A 22056-nucleotide genomic window follows, 5' to 3' on the forward strand; every position below is an offset into this window, starting at 1 on the left:
GAACAACTAAAAAAATGATTAAGAAAGGGAAGATAGACTATGAAAGTAAACCAGCACAACATATACCTATAGCAAGAGTTTGTATAGGTACATAAAAAGGAAAAGAGTGGCTAATGTAAATGTTGGTCCTTAGAGGACGAGACCGGGGAACTAGGAATGGGCAACATGGAGATGGCAGAAACTCTGAACAAATATTTTGTATCAGTCTTTACGGTAGAGGACACTAACAATATTCCAACAGTGGATAGTCAAGGGGTTATAGGGGGGGAGGAATTGTGACACAATCACAATCACGAAGGAGGTGGTACTCAGTAAGATAATGGGACGAAAGGCAGATAAATCCCTGGATCTGATGGCTTGCATCCTAGGGTCTTAAGAGAAGTAACGTCAGGGATTGTGGATGCATTGCTTGTAATTTACCAAAATTCCCTGGATTCTGGGGAGGTCCCAGCAGATTGGAAAACTGCAAATGTAATGTCCCTATTTAAAAAAGGAGGCAGACAAAAAGCAGGAAACTATAGACCAGTTAGCTTAACATCTGTGGTTGGGAAAATGTTGGAGTCCATTATTAAAGAAGCAGTAGCAGGACATTTGGATAAGCAAAATTCGGTCAGAGTCAGCATGGAGTTATGAAGGGGAAGTCATGTTTGACAAATTTACTGGAGTTTTTTGAGGATGTAACGAACAGGGTGGATAAAGGGGAACCTGTGGATGTGGTGTATTTGGACTTCCAGAATGCATTTGACAAGGTGCCACATAAAAGTTCATGGGGTTGGGAGTAATATATTAGCATGGATAGAGGATTGGCTAACTAACAGAGAACAGAGAGTCGGGATAAATGGTTCATTCTCTGGTTGGCGCCGCAGGGATCAGTGCTGGTACCCCAACTATTTACAATCTACATTAATGACTTGGAAGAAGGGACTGAGTGTAACGTAGCCAAGTTTGCTGATGATACAAAGATGGGAGGAAAAGCAATGTGTGAGGAGGACACAAAAAATCTGCAAAATGACATAGACAGGCTAAGTGAGTGGGCAAAAATTTGGCAGATGAAGTATAATGTTGGAAAGTGTGAGGTCATGCACTTTGGCAGAAAAAAAAAATCAAAAGAGCAAGTTATTATTTCAATGGAAAAAGATTGCAAAGTGCCGCAGTACAGCAGGACCTGGCGGTACTTGTGCATGAAACACAAAAGGATAGTATGCAGGTACAGCAAGTGATCAGGAAGGCCAATGGTATCTTGGCCTTTATTGCAAAGGGGATGGAGGATAAAAGCAGGGAAGTCTTGCTACAGCTATACAAGGTATTGGTGAGGCCACACCTGGAATACTGCATGCAGTTTTGGTTTCCATATTTATGAAAAGATATACTTGCTCTGGAGGCAGAGAAGGTTCATTAGGTTGATTCCAGGGATGAGGGGGTTGACCTATGAGGAAAGGTTGAGTAGGTTGGGCCTCTACTCATTGGAATTGAGAAGAATGAGAGGTGATCTTATTGAAACGTATAAGATTATGAGGGAGCTTGACAAGATGGATGCAGAGAGGATGTTTCCACTGATCGGGGAGACTAGAACTAGAGGGCATGATGTTAGAATAAATGACCGCCTATTTAAAACAGAGATGAGGAGTAACTACTTCTCTGAGGGTTGTAAATCTGTGGAATTTGCTGTCTGAGAGCTGTGGAAGCTGGGACATTGAATAATTTTAAGACTGAAGTAGACAGTTTCTTAAACGGTAAGGGGTTATGGGGAGCGGGCAGGGAAGTGGAGCTGAGTCCATGATCAGATCAGCCATGATATTGAATGGCGGAGCAGGCTCGAGGGGCCAAATGGCCTACTCCTGCTCCTATTTATGTTCTTATGTTATGTTTATACATTGGAGTTTAGAAGGATGAGAGGGGATCGCATAGAAACATATAAGATTCTGAAGGGATGGGACAGGTTAGATGAGGGAAGAATGTTCCCGTTGTTGGGAAAAGTCCAGAACCAGGGGACACAGTCTTAGGATAAGAGGTAGGCCATTTAGGACTGAGATAAGGAGAAACTTCTTCAAGCAGAGTTGTTAACCTGTGGAATTCCCTGCCGCAGAGAGTTGTTGATGTCAGTTCATTGGATATATTCAAAAGGGAGTTAGATATGGCCTTTACAGCTAGGGGGATCAAGGGATATGGAGAGAAAGCAGGAAAGGGGTACTGAGGTGAATGATCAGCCATGATCTTATTGAATGGTGGTGCAGGCTCGAAGGGCCGAATGGCCCACTCCACCTATTTTCCATGTTTCTATGTTTTCCCCCTTCATCACTTCTCTCTACCTCTCCACTCCTTGCCCCACCCTATTCTCGTGTTTTCTTGTCAGGGAGGTTCTAGCCCTTTGCTTTAACTTCCAGTTGACAGTTCAAAGGGAAGAATCCGAGACATGATCCCATGTCCTGTCATTCCTGGCTGCCAGCAAGTAGTTTGATCACTGTTTCGAGGGTCGGACCGATCGCTATTTCTAGCCCACTGACTGGGTGCTTCCCTGAACTACACCAGTGGGACAGCGCAAGTAGAACTCATTTTAAGTAACTAAGATTTACGGCTTCTCCCGATAGTGGGTCAAGGACGAAGGAACTTGCTCTTCTGACAAATGAGCCAAAGCACTTTATACACACTGAATAATTTTGAGGTGCAGTTACTGTTGTGTAGGAGAACATTGCAACCATTGTGTCCAGTAGTGTTTGACAAACACCAATGAAGTGAATGAGCAGTTGATCTGTTTTGCTGGTGTTGGCTGAGGGTGGATTGATGGGCAGGCCACCACTCAAACACACTCTCGTTTTCGAATAGTACCATAGAATCTTTTTTAATGCCCACTATAATCGCTGAAGCAGGCAAACTAGGTCTCTGGTTAATGCTTCATCCAAATGACAGCATTTCTGATAGTCGCGCATACCCTCAATACTGCACTGAATAATTCAACACGACAATCTAGGCTGACACTGAGGGAGTGCTGCACTGTCCGAGGTGCCGTCTTTCGAATGACATGTTAAACCAAGGCCCCGTCCGTGCTTTCAGGTGGACATAAAGATCCTGTGACACTATTTTGTTGAAGAGCAGGGGAGTTATCCCCGGTGTCCTGGACAATATTTATCCCTCAACCAGCATCACTAAAACAGATTATATGGTCATTATCACATTGCTGATTGTGGGAGCCTGCTGTGCGCAAATTGGCTGCTGCGTTTCCCACATTACAGCAGTAACGACAATTCAAAAAGTACTTAATTGGCCGTAAAGCGCTTTGGGACGTCTGGTCATGAAAGGCGCTATAGAAATACAAAATGCACAGGAACAGGCCATTCAGCCCAACAGGTCCGTGCCGGTGTATATGCTCCACTCGAGCCTCCTCCCACCCCGCTTTGTCTAAGCCCATCAGCATATCCTATTCCTTTCTTCCTCGTGTGTTTATCTAGATTCCCGTTAAATTTATCTATGCGATTTGCTTCAGCCACTCCGTGATGGCGAGTTCCAATAAATGCAACTCTTTTTTTTTCTCTTTTTTTTTTTTCTTTCTGCGCAGATTATGTGCACAAGCCTTGGAATAGGGGTTCACTTGGGGAAAGCCCCTGTCTGGTGTTCTGAGCCATGCCGAGCAAGAAGGTCTCAGACTCTGCCGAGTTTATTGATCTCCACAAGGCGCAATACTAGCGGTGGCTGTTCTTGACATCCGAGCTCGGGGGAGGGTGCAAAATTCAGCCGGGGTTCCTGCTCTGGGCCAATGCCCAACGACCCCAGTGGGAAAGCGAGTGATTGGACACTGAGTGATGCTGGTTCAAAGGGTCGTGAATGTTTGGAATTCTCTGCCCCAGAGAGCTGTGGAGGCTGTGTCATTGAATATATTTACGGTGGAGATAGACAGATTTTTGAGCGATAAGGGAGTCGGGGGTTATGGGGAGCGGGCAGGGAAGTGGAGCTGAATCCATGATCAGATCAGCCGTGTTATTGAATGGTGGGGAAGGCTTGAAGGGCCAAATGGCCTACTCCTGCTCCTAATTGTTATGTTCTTTATGTTCTTATGACGAAATCAGGGCTTGGCTGCGACCAACTCGAGGATTAAATGGACAACTATCTAGACTTCCACATGAAGATTGGTCATTTGAGTGAGTGAGAGTAGCTGTACCCTCGCACCTTCGTGCCTTTGGGAGAAGGGAAGCGGGGGATGACTGAGACTTGATTGCTCTGGAGCATTGCCATGTACCTCTTTATTTGTTGGATCTATGTGGTCAATTTAGACTGTAAGCAAATATCGACCTCCTTGTGCATTAGTTGAGACTCTGCTGCTTAGATTCAACTGATTTTAAACTAGACTTAATGTGTAGACCGGGATGTGCAGACTTAATGTCTTTCGTCTGACTGCCTCATGAATGTTTCCACTGGTTCTATGTTAAATGAGACTTACATTTTATTCCATAATTGTGTTTAAATCCTCCTCAACCCACACAACAGGTTTTAGACAACGCTATATTTGCATCTAACCAGCGGCACAATCTGACTGACCTAGGACTGATTATGTTTTTAAACTGAACAATTTGTTTACTTGGTTGAAGGACAAGGCCCTGCCCAAGTGTGAGCAATGTATATTATTATCTTCCACACACAGCGGCACAGATTCTATTTGAATAAACACAGCAGTAACCTTGGATCCCAGCAAAGTCATAATCCCTGCAGCAGCGTTAACACAGAAAAACGTCGCAAGGCGCTTATTGGGATTCCATGATTTTCATTTTAAATGTTCCTCAATTTGCTAAACTGGTTTAGGAGGACGCGCTTTCCACTTTGACAGTGGCACAATCTGCCTCACCTGGGACTGACGGGAGCATTATCTGCACACCGCAACAACTTATTATATAGCGCCTTTAACATAGTAAAACGTCCCAAGGTGCTTTACAGACAAAATAAATAAATTTGACACCGAGACACAAGAAATTATGGCGGGTGACCAAAAGCTATTCAAAGAGGTAGGTTTTAAGGAGGAAAGGGAGGCGGAGAGGTTTCGGGAGGGAGTTACGGAGGTGGAAATAGGCGGTTTTAGTTATGCTGCGGATATGTGGCCAGATGCTCATTTCAGGGTCACCTGACGCCGAGGTTGCGAATAGTCTGGTTTGGATGCTTGTGAGAAGGATTGAGTTAGTGGCTGGGGAATACAGTGTGGGGCAGGGACCAAAGACGACTGGCTTTCATCTTCCAATATTTAATTGGAGAAAATTTCTGCTCATCAGGAGAAATTAGGGCGGTTGACCAAAAGCTTGGTCAGAGAGATAAATTTTAAGAATGAAAGAAAAAAGACTTGCATTTAGAATAGCGCCTTTCATGATCACTGGACGTCCCAAAGCGCTTGACAGCCAATGAAGTACTTTTGGAGTTTAGTCACCGTTGTGATGTGGGAAACGCGGCAGCCAATTTGTGCACAGCAAGCTCCCACTAACAGCAATGTGATAATGACCGTTTTTTTTTGGTTCTGTTGATTGAGGGATGAATATTGGCCAGGACACCGGGGATAACTTGCCTGCTGCTCTTCGAAATAGTGCAATGGGATCTTTTGCATCCACCTGAGAGCAGATGGGGTCTCGGTTTAACGTCTCATCCGAAAGACGGCACCTCCGACAGTGCTGAGGGAGTACTGCACTGCACTGGAGTGTCAGCCTAGATTGTTTTGTTTTAGTATACAGAGCAGGTCTCCATGTTGTAGCTTTCCACACTAACTCACCAAGACAAGGGAACTGCTTCAGTCAGTATTTTCCACTAGTAGAGAGCAACCATTTACTAATTTGAAAAGATGCAGTATCAGTGGACAATGTTTAGCAATGTGTTGCTGCTTGCTGAAATGCATGCATGAAGTGTGTTGAGTTGGGCTTTTCCCAACACACTCGTGTCTTGTGTTCCCGGTGCAGAGGTGGTTTCCATTAGCCGACCGATGTGAACACTGTACCTTTTATAAATAGGTGGATTAGTGTGGCCCAGGTTCAACAGTTCATCTGTAATTACAGTATGTTGCTCATCAGACATCCTGTGACTCACTCCTCGCATTCACCTCCCTCCTGAGTCCATGATCAGATCAGCCATGATCTTATTGAATGGCGGAGCCGGCTCCTAGTTCTTATGTCCTTCCAAAAGGTGGAAAATACCATACCCAACAGATCAGTGCTTATTGGCTGAAACTACCTGGTCAGATTTCTTTACTGGTTAAATAGTAGAAGCCAGAATAAAGTTGAATTAAATTAGCATCTATCCATAATGGGTCAGATATCATTGAGGATGGATGTGATGCCTGCTGAGCAATATGCCATAACTAGAGATTAATTGTTGAACATAAAATTGTTGGATGTAAAAGATCCCATAGCACTATTTCAAAGAGCAGGGGAATTGGCAGTGACCTGGCCAACATTTATCCCTCAACAATAGACATAAATAAACAAATAATCTGTTCATTATCTCAATGCTGTTTTGTGGAAGTTTGCTGTGCGCAGATTGGCTGCTGTATTTCCTAAATGACAACAGTGACTACACTTGAAGCACTTCATTGGCTGTAAAATGCTTTGGGATGTCGAGGTTTTGAAAGGCGCTATGTAAATTCAAGTCTTTCTATGTTTCAGAATTCAACAAACCAATACACTTTCAATTTTTGTCTTCCCACCATGAGTGGGCTCCATGTTGCCGTGTCATGCCTGAAATAGAGAACTCTGTGGAATGGGTCGATCCAAGGAACTCTAGGGCGGGTATTGAGGTGGGGGGGGGGGGGCGGTGAAGGAAGGTCGGGAAAGGCATGAGACATTTCTTGCACCTGACCATATTCACCGAAGGACACCACACTGAAATATCAACATTGCGTCCACTGTAATTTCCTGCCCTTCGAAAAGATTTCTTCTCCGAAAATAACGTTAATGTACAGATAAAACATGAGCAAAATGCTGGGAGCACTCAGCGGGTCAGGCAGCATCGGTGGAGAGAAACCGAGTTAACGTCTCAGATCGATGACCCTTCGTCAGAACTGGGAGATTTAACGATCGTCATCACTCCTGACCCCCAACCCCATCACCGACCTTTCCTTTCCTTCTTTCCCGGCCACCACAATCTTCCTTTTATCCCTGGCTCTGCACTTGTACTTCCAGTTCAGTGTTTCTCTCGCCACAGACGCTGCCTGACCTGCTGAGTGTTTCCAGCGTTTTCGGTTCACAGACAGACAAACAGCCTCTAATGAAGCAGCTTTGCTGTTTGAATGGAGATGCTAATCTGTCAATGCGCCCATCATAATAGCAGGCGAAGGGATTTCATGCTAATTAGCCGGAATTTGCGGCGGGTAATAACAGCGTTTGTGGTTATTACCCCTCTGAAACTGGCCGCAGCTTCAGGATGTAGTGCATGCGCAGCTAAACAGGGAAATGCTGAAGTTGCAGTCAGTCATTGACTGCTGCGACACCGGCTGCGCTGTGGAACCTCCCCCCTCCATAACCCGCAATCAGGGAAACTGACAAAAGTAATATCGCTGTTAAATACCCCATTAAAAGTTGGGCCTTGTTGGATTAGGTGTAACAGGGGTTTTAACAGTGTATTGACCATATACAGTAGACCCCTCAACGCTGGAGAAGTACCACCAGCGCTGCCTCCACAAGATCCTGCAGATCCATTGGCAGGATAGGCACACCAACGTCAGTGTTGTCGCTCAGGCCAACATCCCCAGCATTCACCACGCTCGATCAGCTCCGTTGGGCAGGCCACATCATCCGCATGCCCGACACGAGACTCCCAAAGCAAACGCTCTACGCGGAGTTTTGACATGGCAAGCGAGCCCTAGGTGGGCAGAGGAAACGTTACAAGGGCACCCTCAAAGCCTCCTTGATAAAATGCAACATCCCCACCGCCACCTGGGAGTCCCTGGTCCAAGACTGCCCGAAGTGGAGGAAGAGCATCCGGGAGGGTGCTGAGCACCTCGAGACTCATCGCTGAGAGCATGCAGAAATCAAACGCAGACAGCGGAAGGAACGTGCATCAAGCCAGACTCCCCACCCTTTCCTTCAACCACTGCCCCACCTGTGACAGAGACTGTAATTCCCGTATTGGACTGTACAGTCACCTGAGAACTCAGAGTGGAAGCAAGTCATCCTCGACTCTGAGGGACTACCGATGATGATGACTGTTAAACAAATGTTATGACCCTGGAAAAACTCCCTTTTTAATTTTGTGAAGTGTCAGATTTCTTCAGAATTTAAAAAAAAAAAAAAAAAAATTCTTTACCCAGAAATGGCGTGATCTCTGTGGGCAGCGTTCATTGGGGCCAGCCACAAATTCTGGGCCTGTGTGTTGCACACAGGTACTAATATTTGTAGATCTCCATATTCTGGTGTTTGAGGCTGTAAGTTCCATAGTTACAGGAACTATGGGGTGTTGACCAACCCTGTACAAAATAAGACCAGATATGACCGTATTGTAAACGCACATTCAGTGAGTAGGGTCAAGCAGATGTCGGGAACCTCCTGACTGCGACCAGTTTGTAATCGAGCGCAGCATTCCAGTGCTCAAAGCCACTTCCCATTGTGCGGAATGACTGACCCAGCATTGAATGCACACCTCTCATCAATACGTGAACTTTCCCACAGTTATCCTGTTTTTTTTTATCATCAGCTCCCTGCCAGAGGTCACCTACAGATCGTGTAGCCAACTTTCTCACTTCCACTCGCTCTGTTTCAACCTCAAATGTGCACTTTAAATTCTCTGTGTTGTACAGCTGCATTTTGTTTTTGAAAACAATCCTTCATTTTAGCAGGTTGAAGGTTTGATGGTCTGCAGGTTATGTCCCCGACTGATAGCAATCCTGATTCAACAACAGCCTTGTTTGGCAAGCACCTTGCATGTTTATTCGCTTCCAGCTGAAAACTAGGAATTGATGCTGTGTGAGAGGGAGTGTGTGAAAGTTCTTTTAATCATTCTGCTGCTATAAATGATGGGCAGGGACAGACCAGGTGACCCATCAAGCCAGTCCCACACTCTATGTCTGCAGTGTCCCAACTAGACACTTACAAGATAGTCACTAATAAATCCAATAGAAAATTCAGAAGGAACTTCTTTACCCGGAGAGCGGTGAGAATGTGGAACTCGCTACAACAGGGAGTGGTTGAGGCGAAGGGCAGTGATGCATTAAGGGGAAGCCAGATAAACACATGAAGGAGACAGGATAAGAAGGATGTGCTAATGGGGTGAGATGAAGAAAGATGGGAGGAAGCTCCGATGGAACACAAACACCAGTTGGGCCGGATGGCCTGTTTCCATTCTGTAATACCTGCTTCCTACAGCCATGTAATCGCCTGGTCTTACAGTACCACTGCCCATCTTTTGCTGATCGGGCATGCAACCACATAGACTCCAGGGTTCCATTGGTGCTGTGCCACATTGCCCGCTCCCAGTAAATGGAATAAATTCTCTGCATTCCTCCCAATCCCTGAGTGGGGAAATGGCTGACCTTTGCTCAGTGTCTCTCCCTGACCGCATGGGTGAGACCGATCTCGTGCCCAAAATCCGGATTAGAAACCTCCTGTGCATGCTGTGAGGCGCTCAGCGTCACTGGCAAGGTCAGCATTTATTGCCCATTCCTAGTTACCCATCAGGTGATGGTGGTGAGCCACCTTCTTGAACCGCTGCAGTCCGTGTGGTGAAGGTACTTCCACAGTGCTGTTGGGGAGGGAGTTCCAGGATTTTGACTCGGCGATGATGAAGGAACGGCCGATATATTTCCAAGTCTGGATGGTGTGTGACTTGGAGGGGAACTTGCAGGTGATGGTGCTCCCATGCACCTGCTGCCCTTGTCCTCTCTAGGCGGTGGAGGTCGTGGGTTTGGGAGGTGCTGCCGAAGAAGCCTTGGCGAGTTGCTGCAGTGCATCTTGTAGATGGTGCACACTGCAGCCACGGTGCGCCGGTGGTGGAGGGAGTGAATGTTGAAGATGGTGGATGGGGTGCCGAATTGAATGGCGAGAAAGCAGGAAGGGGGTACTGAAGTTGCATGTTCAGCCATGAACTCATTGAATGGCGGTGCAGGCTAGAAGGGCCGAATGGCCTACTCCTGCACCTATTCGCCACAGTAAAAGTTAAGATGGAGACTATAAGCTTTAAATGGGAGTGCAGTAAATCTTGATGAACCTTTACTACATATTCGGTAGCTGGGAATTTTTTCTTGTTTCTGGTTGCGACCATGACTATATTTGTGGTTGTTCATGCAACACGTGTATGATCACACACTGTTTCCTCATGTGGTTTTGAGTACACAGAATAAAGGTTATCAACGCACGACATATAAATACGTTTCCTGTCTAACTGGTGGCAGATACCTTTGACTTCTGTGTTGGATGTGGTACAGTGAAGTCGGAGGAGCAACTAGAACTTGGTGAGAGGGGATCGATTCTGTTGAGGCCCGTGCATCTGCCTCCATCAAGTTTGTGAGTTGGTGCGCGCACTGAGGTGAGTTAATCGCCACATAAAATTGTAGGCACATGTAGCGTGGCTGTGATATCAAACGTTTGCTGTGGCTTCATTAAAAGTCAGCCAACTTTTCTGTCGAGGAAGAGAGCACAAGCCACCTTCCCACGAGGAGGAAGAAATCCAGACGAGAGTCCGCCCTGGGTCAATCTCCCATAGACGTTTTTTTTTTAATCATTCATGGGATGTGGTCGCCACTGGCAAGGCCAGCGTTTATAGAAACATGGAAAATAGGTGCAGGAGTAGGCCATTCGGCCCTTCTAGCCTGCACCGCCATTCAATGAGTTCATGGCTGAACATGCAACTTCAGTACCCCCTTCCTGCTTTCTCGCCATACCCCTTGATCTCCCTAGTAGTAAGGACTTCATCTAATTCCTTTTTGAATATATTTAGTGAATTGGCCTCAACAACTTTCTGTGGTAGAGAATTCCACAGGTTCACCAATCTCTGGGTGAAGAAGTTTCTCCTTATCTCGGTCCTAAATGGTTTACCCCTTATCCTTAGACTGTGACCCCTGGTTCTGGACTTCCCCAACATTGGGAACATTCTTCCTGCATCCAACCTGTCTAAACCCATCAGAATTTTAAACGTTTCTATGAGGTCCCCTCTCATTCTTCTGAACTTCAGTGAATACAAGCCCAGTTGATCCAGTCTTTCTTGATAGGTCAGTCCCGTCTTTCCGGGAATCAGTCTGGTGAACCTTCGCTGCACTCTCTCAATAGCAAGAATGTCCTTCCTCAGGTTAGGAGACCAAAACTGTACACAATACTCCAGGTGTGGCCTCACCAAGGCCCTGTACAACTGTAGCAACACCTCCCTGCCCCTGTACTCAAATCCCCTCGCTATGAAGGCCAACATGCCATTTGCTTTCTTAACCGCCTGCTGTACCTGCATGCCAACCTTCAATGACTGATGTACCATGACACCCAGGTCTCGTTGCACCTCCCCTTTTCCTAATCTGTCACCATTCAGATAATAGTCTGTCTCTCTGTTTTTACCACCAAAGTGGATAACCTCATATTTATCCACATTATACTTCATCTGCCATGCATTTGCCCACTCTCCTAACCTATCCAAGTCGCTCTGCAGCCTCATAGCATCCTCTTCGCAGCTCACACTGCCACCCAACTTAGTGTCATCCGCAAATTTGGAGATACGTCTAAATCATTAATGTACAGTGTAAACAGCTGGGGCCCCAGCACAGAACCTTGCGGTACCTCACTAGTCACAGCCTGCCATTCTGAAAAGTCCCCATTTGCTCCTACTCTTTGCTTCCTGTCTGACAACCAGTTCTCAATCCATGTCAGCACACTACCCCCAATCCCATGTGCTTTAACTTTGCACATTAATCTCTTGTGTGGGACCTTGTCGAAAGCCTTCTGAAAGTCCAAATATACCACATCAACTGGTTCTCCCTTGTCCACTCTCCTGGAAACATCCTCAAAAAATTCCAGAAGATTTATCAAGCATGATTTCCCTTTCACAAATCCATGCTGACTTGGACCTATCATGTCATCTCTTTCCAAATGCACTGCTATGACATCCTTAATAATTGATTCCATCATTTTACCCACTACCGATGTCAGGCTATAATTCCCTGTTTTCTCTCCCTCCTTTTTTAAAAAATGGGGTTACATTGGCTACCCTCCATTCCATAGGAACAGATCCAGAGTCAATGGAATGTTGGAAAATGACTGTCAATGCATCCGCTATTTCCAAGGCCACCTCCTTAAGTACTCTGGGATGCAGTCCATCAGGCCCTGGCGATTTATTGGCCTTCAATCCCATCAATTTCCCCAACACAATTTCCCGACTAATAAGGATTTCCCTCAGTTCCTCCTCCTCACTAGACCCTCTGACCCCTTTTATATCCGGAAGGTTGTTTGTGTCCTCCTTAGTGAATACCGAACCAAAGTACTTGTTCAATTGGTCTGCCAATTCTCTGTTCCCCATTATGACTTCCCCTGATTCTGACTGCAGGGGACCTACGTTTGTCTTTACTAACCTTTTTCTCTTTACATATCTATAGAAACTTTTGCAATCCGTCTTAACGTTCCCTGCGAGCTTCTTCTCGTACTCCATTTTCCCTGCCCTAATCAAACCCTTTGTCCTCCTCTGCTGAGTTCTAAATTTCTCCCAGTCCCCGGGTTCGCTGCTATTTCTGGCCAATTTGTATGCCACTTCCTTGGCTTTAATGCTATCCCTGATTTCCCTTGATAGCCACGGTTGAGCCACCTTGCCTTTTTTATTTTTACACCAGACAGGAATGTACAATTGTTGTAGTTCATCCATGTGGTCTTATTGCCCATCCCTAATCGCCCTCGGAAAGGTGGTGGTGAGCTGCTGCCTTGAACCGCTGCAGTCCGTGTGGTGAAGGTGCTCCCGCAGTGCTGTTAGGGAGGGAGTTCCAGGATTTTGACCCAGCGACGATGAAGGAACAATGATATATTTCCAAGTCTGGATGGTGTATGACTTGGAGGGGAAATTGGGAGGTGGTGGTGTTCCCATGCGCCTGCTGCCCTTGTCCTTCTAGGCAGTAGAGGTTGTGGGTTTGGGAGGTGCTGCCGAAGAAGCCTTGGTGAGTTGCTGCAGTGCATCTTGTAGATGGTACGCACTGCAACCATGGTGCGCCGGTGGTGGAGGGAGTGAATGTTTAATTGGCTTCGAAATAGCGGTCTAGGTGAAGGGTCTTTGGAGTTCAGATACAGGAGGTAGTGATCTGGGATTGTCAAGAAAACTGGGAAGAAGAGTGTGAAAAAGCATAGTGCAATAAAAAGAAAGACTTGGAATTATATAGCGCCTTTCACAGCCACCGGATGTCGCCAAGCGCTTTGCAGCTAATGAAGTACTTTTGGAGTGTAGTCACTGTTGTAATGTGGGGAAACGCGGCAGCCAATTTGCGCACAGCAAGCTCCCACAAACAGCAATGTGATAATGACCAGATAATCTGTTTTAATGATGTTGGTTGATAGAAAATAAATGTGGGCCAGGACACCGGGGATAACTGCTCTTCGCAATAGTGCCACGGGATCTTTTACATCCACCTGGGAGAGCACACTGGGTCACGGTTTAGCGGCTCATCCAAAAGACAGCACCTCCGGCAGTGCAGCACTCCCTCAGCACTGCACTGGGAGTGTCAGCCTAGATTTCTTTTTGTGCTCAAGTCTCTGGAGTGGGACTTGAACCCACAACCTTCTGACTCCGAGGCGAGTGTGCTACCCACTGAGCCACAGCTGATGCTATAAAATAAGTGACACAGTAAAAAGCACAAATTCTGTGGGTTTTAGTTCCTTCTCAATATACAGGCACGGATTTATTTTTAAAGGATCTACCAGTTTTTCTGATCTGGGCAGGAAATGGTTTTGAAACAGAACATGCCTAGTTAGTGCAGTCTAATGGAATGTGTGTGAAATTTGAATACTGTGCCTTGCAAACAAACACCCAGGAGTACAATTATACTGTCTTTTCAAATTAGGGTTGTACTGATTTGAGTCATGTCGCCCTCGGCTGATGGAACGGAAAAATTTTGTATTTATGTAGTGCCTCTGACGTCCTCCAATCCTTCACGGCCAATGAATTATTTTTGAAGGACAGTCACGCGAACAGCACTGCAGTGAATGAGCGGTAAATCTGTTTTGGTGCTGTTTGAGGGATGAATGTTGACCAGGACACTGGGAGAACTCCTCTTCGAATCGTGCCATGGGAACTTTATGTCCACGTGAGGGAGCATGTGGTACCTTGCTTTAACGTCACTCTCAAAAGGTGGCACCTGCCAACAATGCGGCACTCCCTCAGTCAACAGCAATAACGATTTGCATTAATATAAACTCCTTTTTAAGGTAACAAGATGTCCCAAGGTGCTTCACGGGAGTATTGCCCAAAAAAATTTGACACCGAGCCACATGAGGTATTGGGACGGGTGACCCAAACGGTTGGTTTTAAGAAGCGTCAGAGAGCGAGAGACATAGCTGCTTAGTGAGGTAATTCCAGAGACATGGGCCCAGGCAGCTGAAGGCATGCCCAACAATAGTGGGGCGATGAAAATCGGGGATGTACAACAAGAGGTCAGAATTGGAGGGGTGCAGAGATCTCTGAGGGTTGGAGGAGGTTGCAGGAATAGGGAGGGGCGAAGCCATCCTTGAAAACTAGGATGAGAATTTTAAAGTCAAGGCTTTGCCAGACCTGAGGCCAATGTGGATCATTGAGCAATGGGGTGATGGGTGAACGGGACTTGGTGCTTGGGGCATGGCAGCAGAGTTTTGGATTTGTGCAAGTTTATGGAGGGTGGAAGATGGGAGGCTGGCCAGGAGAGCATTGGAGTAGTCAAGTCTAAATGTAACAAAGGCATGGACGATGGTTTCAGCAGCAGCTGAGCTGAGCTGAGGCAGGGGCAGAGTTGGGCGATGTTCCAGAGGTGGAAATAGCGGGTCTTGGTGATGGAGCAGAGATTTGGTCGGAAGCTCATCTCCGGGTCAACTGGGATGCCAAGGTTGCGAATGGTCTGGTTCAATCTGAAGACCGTTGCTAGGGAGTGGAATGGAGTTTGTGGTGGGGACCGAAGACCAGTGCATCAGTCTTCCCAATATTGAGTTAGGGGAAATTTCTGCTCGTCCAATACTGGATGTTGGGCAAGCAGCATGACCAATCGGGGACAGTGGAGGGTGGTGAAGGACAGCTGGGTGTTGCTGGCGTACATGTGAAACTTGCCGTTGTTTTCGGATGTCGTGAGCAGCGTGAGAAATGGGATGGAGCCAAGGATAGATCCTTGGGGGACGCCAGAAGTACCGGAGCAGGAAGAGAAGCCATTGTAGGTTATTCTTTGGCTACATTTGGACAGATAAGAATGTCGGCCTAGATTTTGTGCTCAAGTACCCAACATGGATCTTAAACCCACAACCTTCTGACTCCGAGAGAAGAGTGATGTGACTAGACTAAACTGTACTGGTGATAGCAGAGGCAAGAGAAATTTGTGGTGATGGATTATTTTTGAAGAGCAGACACACACACACTGCTGCAAAGAATGCCTGATCTGTTTTGGTGGTGTTTGAGGGCTGAATGTTGGCCAGGACACTGGGAGAACTCCCCTTCGAATAGTATCACACAGCATTAAAGCATATTGGCCCGATATCCTAACCGTACCAATAAACACTTCAGGCCTTGTGACATCAATGGTCACTGATCTTTTTCATGCGATTTTCATTTGTTAATGTGTTTTTCTTCATTACAGTGATCAGATCTGATGCAGAATCTGAAGTGGAAGTTGTCACCATGGAGAGTAATGATGGAGACCCTATTACCAGCCTGCGTGTGCCTTTCGATGGTGACCATTTGGTTGCCTGTAGTTACAAGGAATGGATTTGCCAAGGCCTTGCAAGTTGAGACTGCAGCATTTAATCCTGAAACTGGCAATCTGGGTGCACAAGCGAACCGGGGAAGAAATGGGGTGCCGGACGTAGAAGGGGGAACCTTAACATGGGCCGTGCATTTGACACTTGCCGATGACACGAGCAGTCATGAGGCACTATTGCTGGATCAACTTGCCGACGAGCTCGCCTGGGCTACAGATCTGGAGAACCGGGGACAGATCGGAGAATTGGCTGGCCATTATCTCTTTGCTCTCCCGCTGCATAGACGCCGACGCCATGACCCTGTGGAGGAACAGGAGGAGACACGGAGGATTAGGAAATCCATTGAAGCCATGCTTGCCCAGCATGACAGCGTGAGGTGGCACTCTGAGCAGAAACTACTGAAACGCTCCAAGCGCAGTCTGCACTTTAATGACCCGAAGTACCCCTTACAGTGGCACCTGGTAAGCGATATTCCTGCTCTTGCAGTTCATGAACAAGTTAGCTTTACCCCACCACCACCCCCCCCCCCCCCCCCCCCCAGCCCACAGTCATTCAGTCTGTGACTGCGCTCACAAGCGTGGAAATGAGATGCACGGTCTAGGAAGCCCTCGGCCGTGATCTGCCCGATTTGTGCTCTGTTAGCTCGTTGGTGCATGTGGTCAGAATGTGAAACTTGCCCAAATAGCTGAGGTGAATCCTAGAAATTTACGGCACAGAAGGAGGCCATTTGGCCCATCGTGTCCGCACCGGCCGACAGAGCTACCCAGCCTAATCCCACTTTCCAGCTCTAGGTCCGTAGCCATGTAGGTTACGGCACTTCCAAGTACTTTTTAAATGCGATGAGGGTTTCTGCCTCTACCACCCTTTCGGGCAGTGAGTTCCAAACCCCTGCCACCACCTGAAGATGGCTTCAGTGACCCAATCTCAATCGCAAATGTGGTTCCCACCCTTCATCGCTATCCAGGCACCCCCAAGGGGACGTGTTGCTTTTGAGGACAGAATCTGTTTTGGACACCCCACCCCCACTCCCCTCCAGGAGTAGCCTGCCCAGAGCCACACGTGCAGGATGGTCACTTGGGTGAGAGCCTGATGGGCAGTCCCAGCTCGGAATGGGAAACAAGGGGAGGAATAAAATGGGCTAGTTCCTCCAAATGTTCATTTTCTAATTGTACCGTCTAACCATCGAGAGACTGGGGTTCTTTTCTCTGGAAAAGAGAGGGGTGACCTCATTGAGGTCTTTAAATTTATGAAAGGGTTTGATTGGGTAGAAGTAGAGAAGATGTTTCCACTTATGGGGAGTCCAAAGCTAGAGGCCGTTAATATAAAATAGTCACTAATGAATCCAATAAGGAATTCAGGGTAAACTTCTTCACCCAGAGCGTAGTTAGAATGTGGAACTTGCTACCACATGAAGTAGCTGAGGTCAATAGTATAGATGTCTTTTAAGCGCACGCGAGGAAAAGGACTAGAAGGATATGCTGATGGGGTTAGATAAAGTGGGGCGAGGCTTGTGTGGAGCATAACCACCAGTTAGGCCGAATGACCTTGGTCTATGCTGTAAATTCCGTGTGTAATGTATGCACCTGGTCAGTATGCTCACAGGTTTGAGTTGTTGAGTTGGGAGTGGTTTAGCCAGTCACATGATGCTCACAAGACTCAATAAAACCCCAGCCAGTTGGGTTCGGGGGATCCACAATGAGGCAGGTGGCTGTGAGCCTGCTGGATGAACTGGTAATGTGTAGTGTGATTGTTAAACCTTTGCTAATAAACCAACTAGTTCTTAATAGCAATATGTTGCTATGAATTCTTGAGCAAAGAACCCATGAAGCAAATACATTACACTGTGTAACGAGCCTAATCTCGCTGTCCTTCTCCCCATTTTCTCTTTCGCTCTCTCACTCATGCTCTCGTTCTCGTTGTTCCCGTCCCTTTCCTGGAGAGGCTGACTTCCTCAGTTGGGCTGGTTTCATGGATTCCAAAAACCCTGCCGGGTTGTGCAGTGGGTTAGACTATTCCCGTCCCGGACCTCTAATTTGGCACTAATCTCGCCTCCGGAATGCCAGTGTGGCTGGCATGCAAAGAGAGAGATATCACTTTGATGATACAGCTACTGTCGAAAGGTTGGAGTATAAGAACACTGCTGGGGTAGACGAGAGGAAACCTGCCTCTGTACCTGCATGTAGGTACTCTGGACTTGCTGTACCTGGCTCAGGAGTGCTTGGTGCTGACACTGGGTGACTGAAATGGGAAGAGCTTCACTCCCCAAGCACTAAACTCACTCACCTTGAATACACCAAAAAAAAATTGTAGAGATTATTTTTAAAATTTATTCTCGGGATATGGATGTCGCTGGCAAGGCCGGCATTTATTGGGGTTTCAAAGAGAGCGAGGTGATTAATATAGAGCTCCACCTAGTGGGCTACTATGGTAATGCAGCTGTCGCCGTAAAGACATAAGGACAGGAGTAGGCCATACGGCCCCTCGAGCCTGCTCCGCCATTCAATATCAGGCTGATCTGATCATGGACTCAGCTCCACTTCCCTGCTCGCTCCCCATAACCCCTTATCCCCTTATTGTATAAGAAACTGTCTATCTCTGAGGCAGTGAATTCCAGAGATTCACAAATCTCAGAAGAAATTTCTTCTCATCTCAGTTTTAAATGGACAGGCCCTTTATTCTAAGATCATGCCCCCTAGTTCTAGTCTCCCCTATCAGTGGAAACATCCTCTCTGCATCCACCTTGTCAAGCCCCCTCATAATCTTATGCGTTTCGATAAGATCACCTCTTATTCTTCTGAATTCCAGTGAGTAGAGGCCCAACCTACTCAATACAATAAAGGTCGCATGATGTATTGGAGCCATCTTGTAATGTGTGTGTTTCTGATGTCAAAGAATATATCATGGTGATCTCATTTAAACATATAAGATTCTGAGGGGGATGATGCTGTGAGGCTGTTTCCCCTGGCTGCAGAGTCCAGAACATAGTTTCAGGATAAGGGGTTGGCCATTTAAGACTGAGATGAGGAGAAATTTCTTCACTGAGGGTTGTAAATCTTTGGTGTTCTCTACCCCCAAAGGGCTGTGGATGCTGAGTTGAGAATATTTAAGGGGCCTCGGGATATGGCGATCGAGCGGGGAAGTGAAGTTGAGGTCGAAGATCAGCCAGGATCTTATTGAACAGGCTCGAGGGGCCGAATGGCCGGCGACTCCTATTCTTGTGTTGCCCATCCCTAGTTACCCTTGAGAAGGTGGTGGTGAGCCGCCGCCTTGAACCACTGCAGTCTGTGTGGTGAAGGTGCTCCCACAGTGCCGTTGGGAAGTTCCAGGATTTTGACCCAGCGACGATGAAAAAGCAGCCAATCTCTCCATGTCTGGATGGTGTTCCCATGCGCCTGCTGCCCTTGTCCTTCTCGAGGTCGCGGGTTTGGGAGGTGCTGTTGAAGAAGCCTTGGCGAGTTGCTGCAGTGCATCCTATAGGTAGTCGCCATAATGTGTACACCTCATCTCATCAGGTGCATGTGATGTCGCCTGCAGTGAAAATAATGTTAGGATTCTCCCCCTCCCGATTAGCCTGAAGGTATTGTTGTTACTCATCGGCACTTTAAAGTTTGCCAGTGAAAACTGCTGAGGCAAATTATTAGAGATTTGTGACTGTGTAAAAATATTAAACATTACACTAAAAGGAGTTATAAATGCTTTTGGACTTGTACAAAGCAAATGCAAATGTCCCAACTCGCACCAAGTCCCGCTCACCCATCACACCTGTGCTCGCTGACCTACATTGGCTCCCGCTTAAGCAACGCCTCGATTTCAAAATTCTCATCCTTGTTTGCAAAATGTCCTCGCCCCTCCCTATCTCTAATCTCCTCCAGCCCAACCCCCGCCCCTGTGATATCTGCGCTCCTCTAATTCTTTCCTCCTTGAGCATCCCTGATTATAATCACTCAACCATCGGTGGCCGTGCCTTCAGCTGCCTGGGCCCCAAGCTCTGGAACACCCTCCCTAAACCTCTCCACCTCTCTACCGCTCTTTCCTTCTTTTAAGACGCTCTTTAAAACTTATCTCTTTGACCAAGCTTTTGGTCGCCTAACTTCTCCTTATGTGGCTCGGTGTCGCTGTTTTGTCGTCTTATACTCCTGTGAAGCACCTTGGGACGTTTTAACTACGCTAAAGGCGTTATATAAATACAAGTGGTTGTTGGACAATCCAGCTATCTCCACCCAAATCATATGTCAATCCGTAAGAGTCTGTACACTTCAACGCTAAGTCGCATTAGAAGGTCCAACCTTCATCTAGTGAGCTTGGATAATTCTTGGGTATTGGCTGTGCAATAAACGCTTCAGATCCTAAGCTGCAAGTTCCATCAGGTTCATTCTAGTCGGCTACGTGTTGGACGCATGGAACACTACCATGTATCATTCTGTTTGAGACTCGAGTCTCCAAATCAAACGCCTGAGAAATGCACATGGATGGAGTTCCCGTTTGCCAGATATGGAAGGAATATACGATTTGTCCCAGCCTAGGAAACTGTCTCTGCATATTTTCACGATCCAGAAGCTCCAGCAATCCACCCCGAAGACTGCTTATTCATACTGCTGGAGTTTAACCAGTCAAACACATGCAGTTTACCAGCACACCGGTTCCTGTCACTTGTCTAACTCCCCTGCTGCCCCCAGTTCAGGGCTTTTGCCGATAGGACGATCTAAAGCCGAGCGCGAAGAGTCACCAGGTCTGAGTAACGGGTCTAACCCACCAGGTCCTATTAGTGAGCCAGTCATCAGAGTACTGTGGGCCACCTGGCTCAGGTAACCCGAGTCTAACCTAGGATCGACGTGATTCTAATTTGCCATCGGCTCTTTGCGCCAACGCAACAACAACAACGTGTATGTATATAGTGCCCTTAATGTAGTAAAATGTCCCAAGGCGCTTCATCGGTGTTATAAGACAAACAAAAAAAATTTGACACCAAGCCACATAAGAAATTATAGCAAGTGACCAAAAGCTTGGTCAAAGAGGTAGACTTTAAGGAGCGTCTTAAAGGAGGAAAGAGAAGTGGAGAGCTTCAGGGAGGGAGTTCTACAGCTGGGGGCCTAGGCAACTGAAGGCACGGCCACCGATGGTTGAGTGATTATAATCGGGGATGCTCGAGGGCAGAATTAGAGGAGCGCAGACATCTCTGGGCGTTTGTGGGGCTGGAGGGGATTAGAGCTAGGGAGGGGCGTGGGCCCTGGAGGGATTTGTAAACAAGGATGAGAATTTTAAAATCGAGGCTTTGCTTAACCGGAAGCTGATGCATTCCAAGGATTTTCCATTTACATCAGTGTTTTAAGTGTAACTTGGCTCCTGGTGGTAATATTGTAAAATGGTCTCGGGACCGTGCACTTTTAATTAAAAAAAAAAAATTACAGCTTGCATGCTGTAGCATCTAGGAATTGTTATTCTGATACTGTTGCTCAGATATGGATGCTCCAGGGCCTAGCCCTCTGGTGCCTTGCCCAATGGCCTCCTTCACATCCTCACCAGTTTGGTGCTGGCAGATGATCTGGGTCAGCTTTGCCAAGTCCGATTCTGTCCGTACGCCCACTGTCCAGCAGGGGGTACTACATGACGATCGGCGGCAGGAATACGTGCTGATTTTTCTCTCCTCTCCATCCGCCCTCCCACCCCAGGCGAGATCAGTACACACAGCTCAAACCAGAGACTGCGCCCGAGGCTTTCCTGGTCGTCAAGCTCAGTTTTTTTTTAAAAAAAAGAAAGACTTGCATTTACATAGCGCCTTTCACAACCCCAGGACTACCCAAAGCGTTTTACAGCCAATGAAGTACTTTTTGGAGGCTAGTCACTGTTGTAATGTGGGAAACGCAGCAGCCAATTTGTGCACAGCAGGCTCCCACAAACGGCAATGAGATAACGAACATATAATCTGTTTTGTGATGTTTATGTGAGGAATAAATATTGGCCAGGGTACTCCAGTCCCCTGCTCTTCTTCGAAATAGTGCCGTCGGACTTGAACCTACAACCTTCTGACTCGGGCAAGATTGCTACCAACAAAACCAAAGCAACACCATCAACTTAAATACATTTACGAATTGGGCCGTCCACGAGACAGACTTGCTGTAATGTCGTTCGTTATGGTTTCATTTTTGCGAGCAGAGTGTCTAAACAAGTTGCGTCACTTCATCTGCTTGCGTTGGTGCGGGTAATGTATTTT

General features: G+C 46.9%; 1 protein-coding gene across 1 annotated transcript in view; it reads left to right on the forward strand.

Annotated features, from left to right (window-relative positions):
• LOC139275662 (proprotein convertase subtilisin/kexin type 7-like) overlaps positions 1–22056 on the forward strand; it is a 233456-nt gene that overhangs the window by 23464 nt on the left and 187936 nt on the right. Inside the window, exon 2 of the mRNA XM_070892830.1 lies at positions 15725–16306. Coding sequence (XP_070748931.1) covers positions 15737–16306 — 570 coding nt within the window. The 5' untranslated portion in view covers positions 15725–15736. The remainder of the gene's footprint in view (positions 1–15724; positions 16307–22056) is intronic.

The sequence above is a fragment of the Pristiophorus japonicus genome, chromosome 11 (genome assembly GCF_044704955.1).
Source record: "Pristiophorus japonicus isolate sPriJap1 chromosome 11, sPriJap1.hap1, whole genome shotgun sequence".
In the NCBI taxonomy this organism is placed as follows: Eukaryota; Metazoa; Chordata; class Chondrichthyes; family Pristiophoridae; genus Pristiophorus; species Pristiophorus japonicus.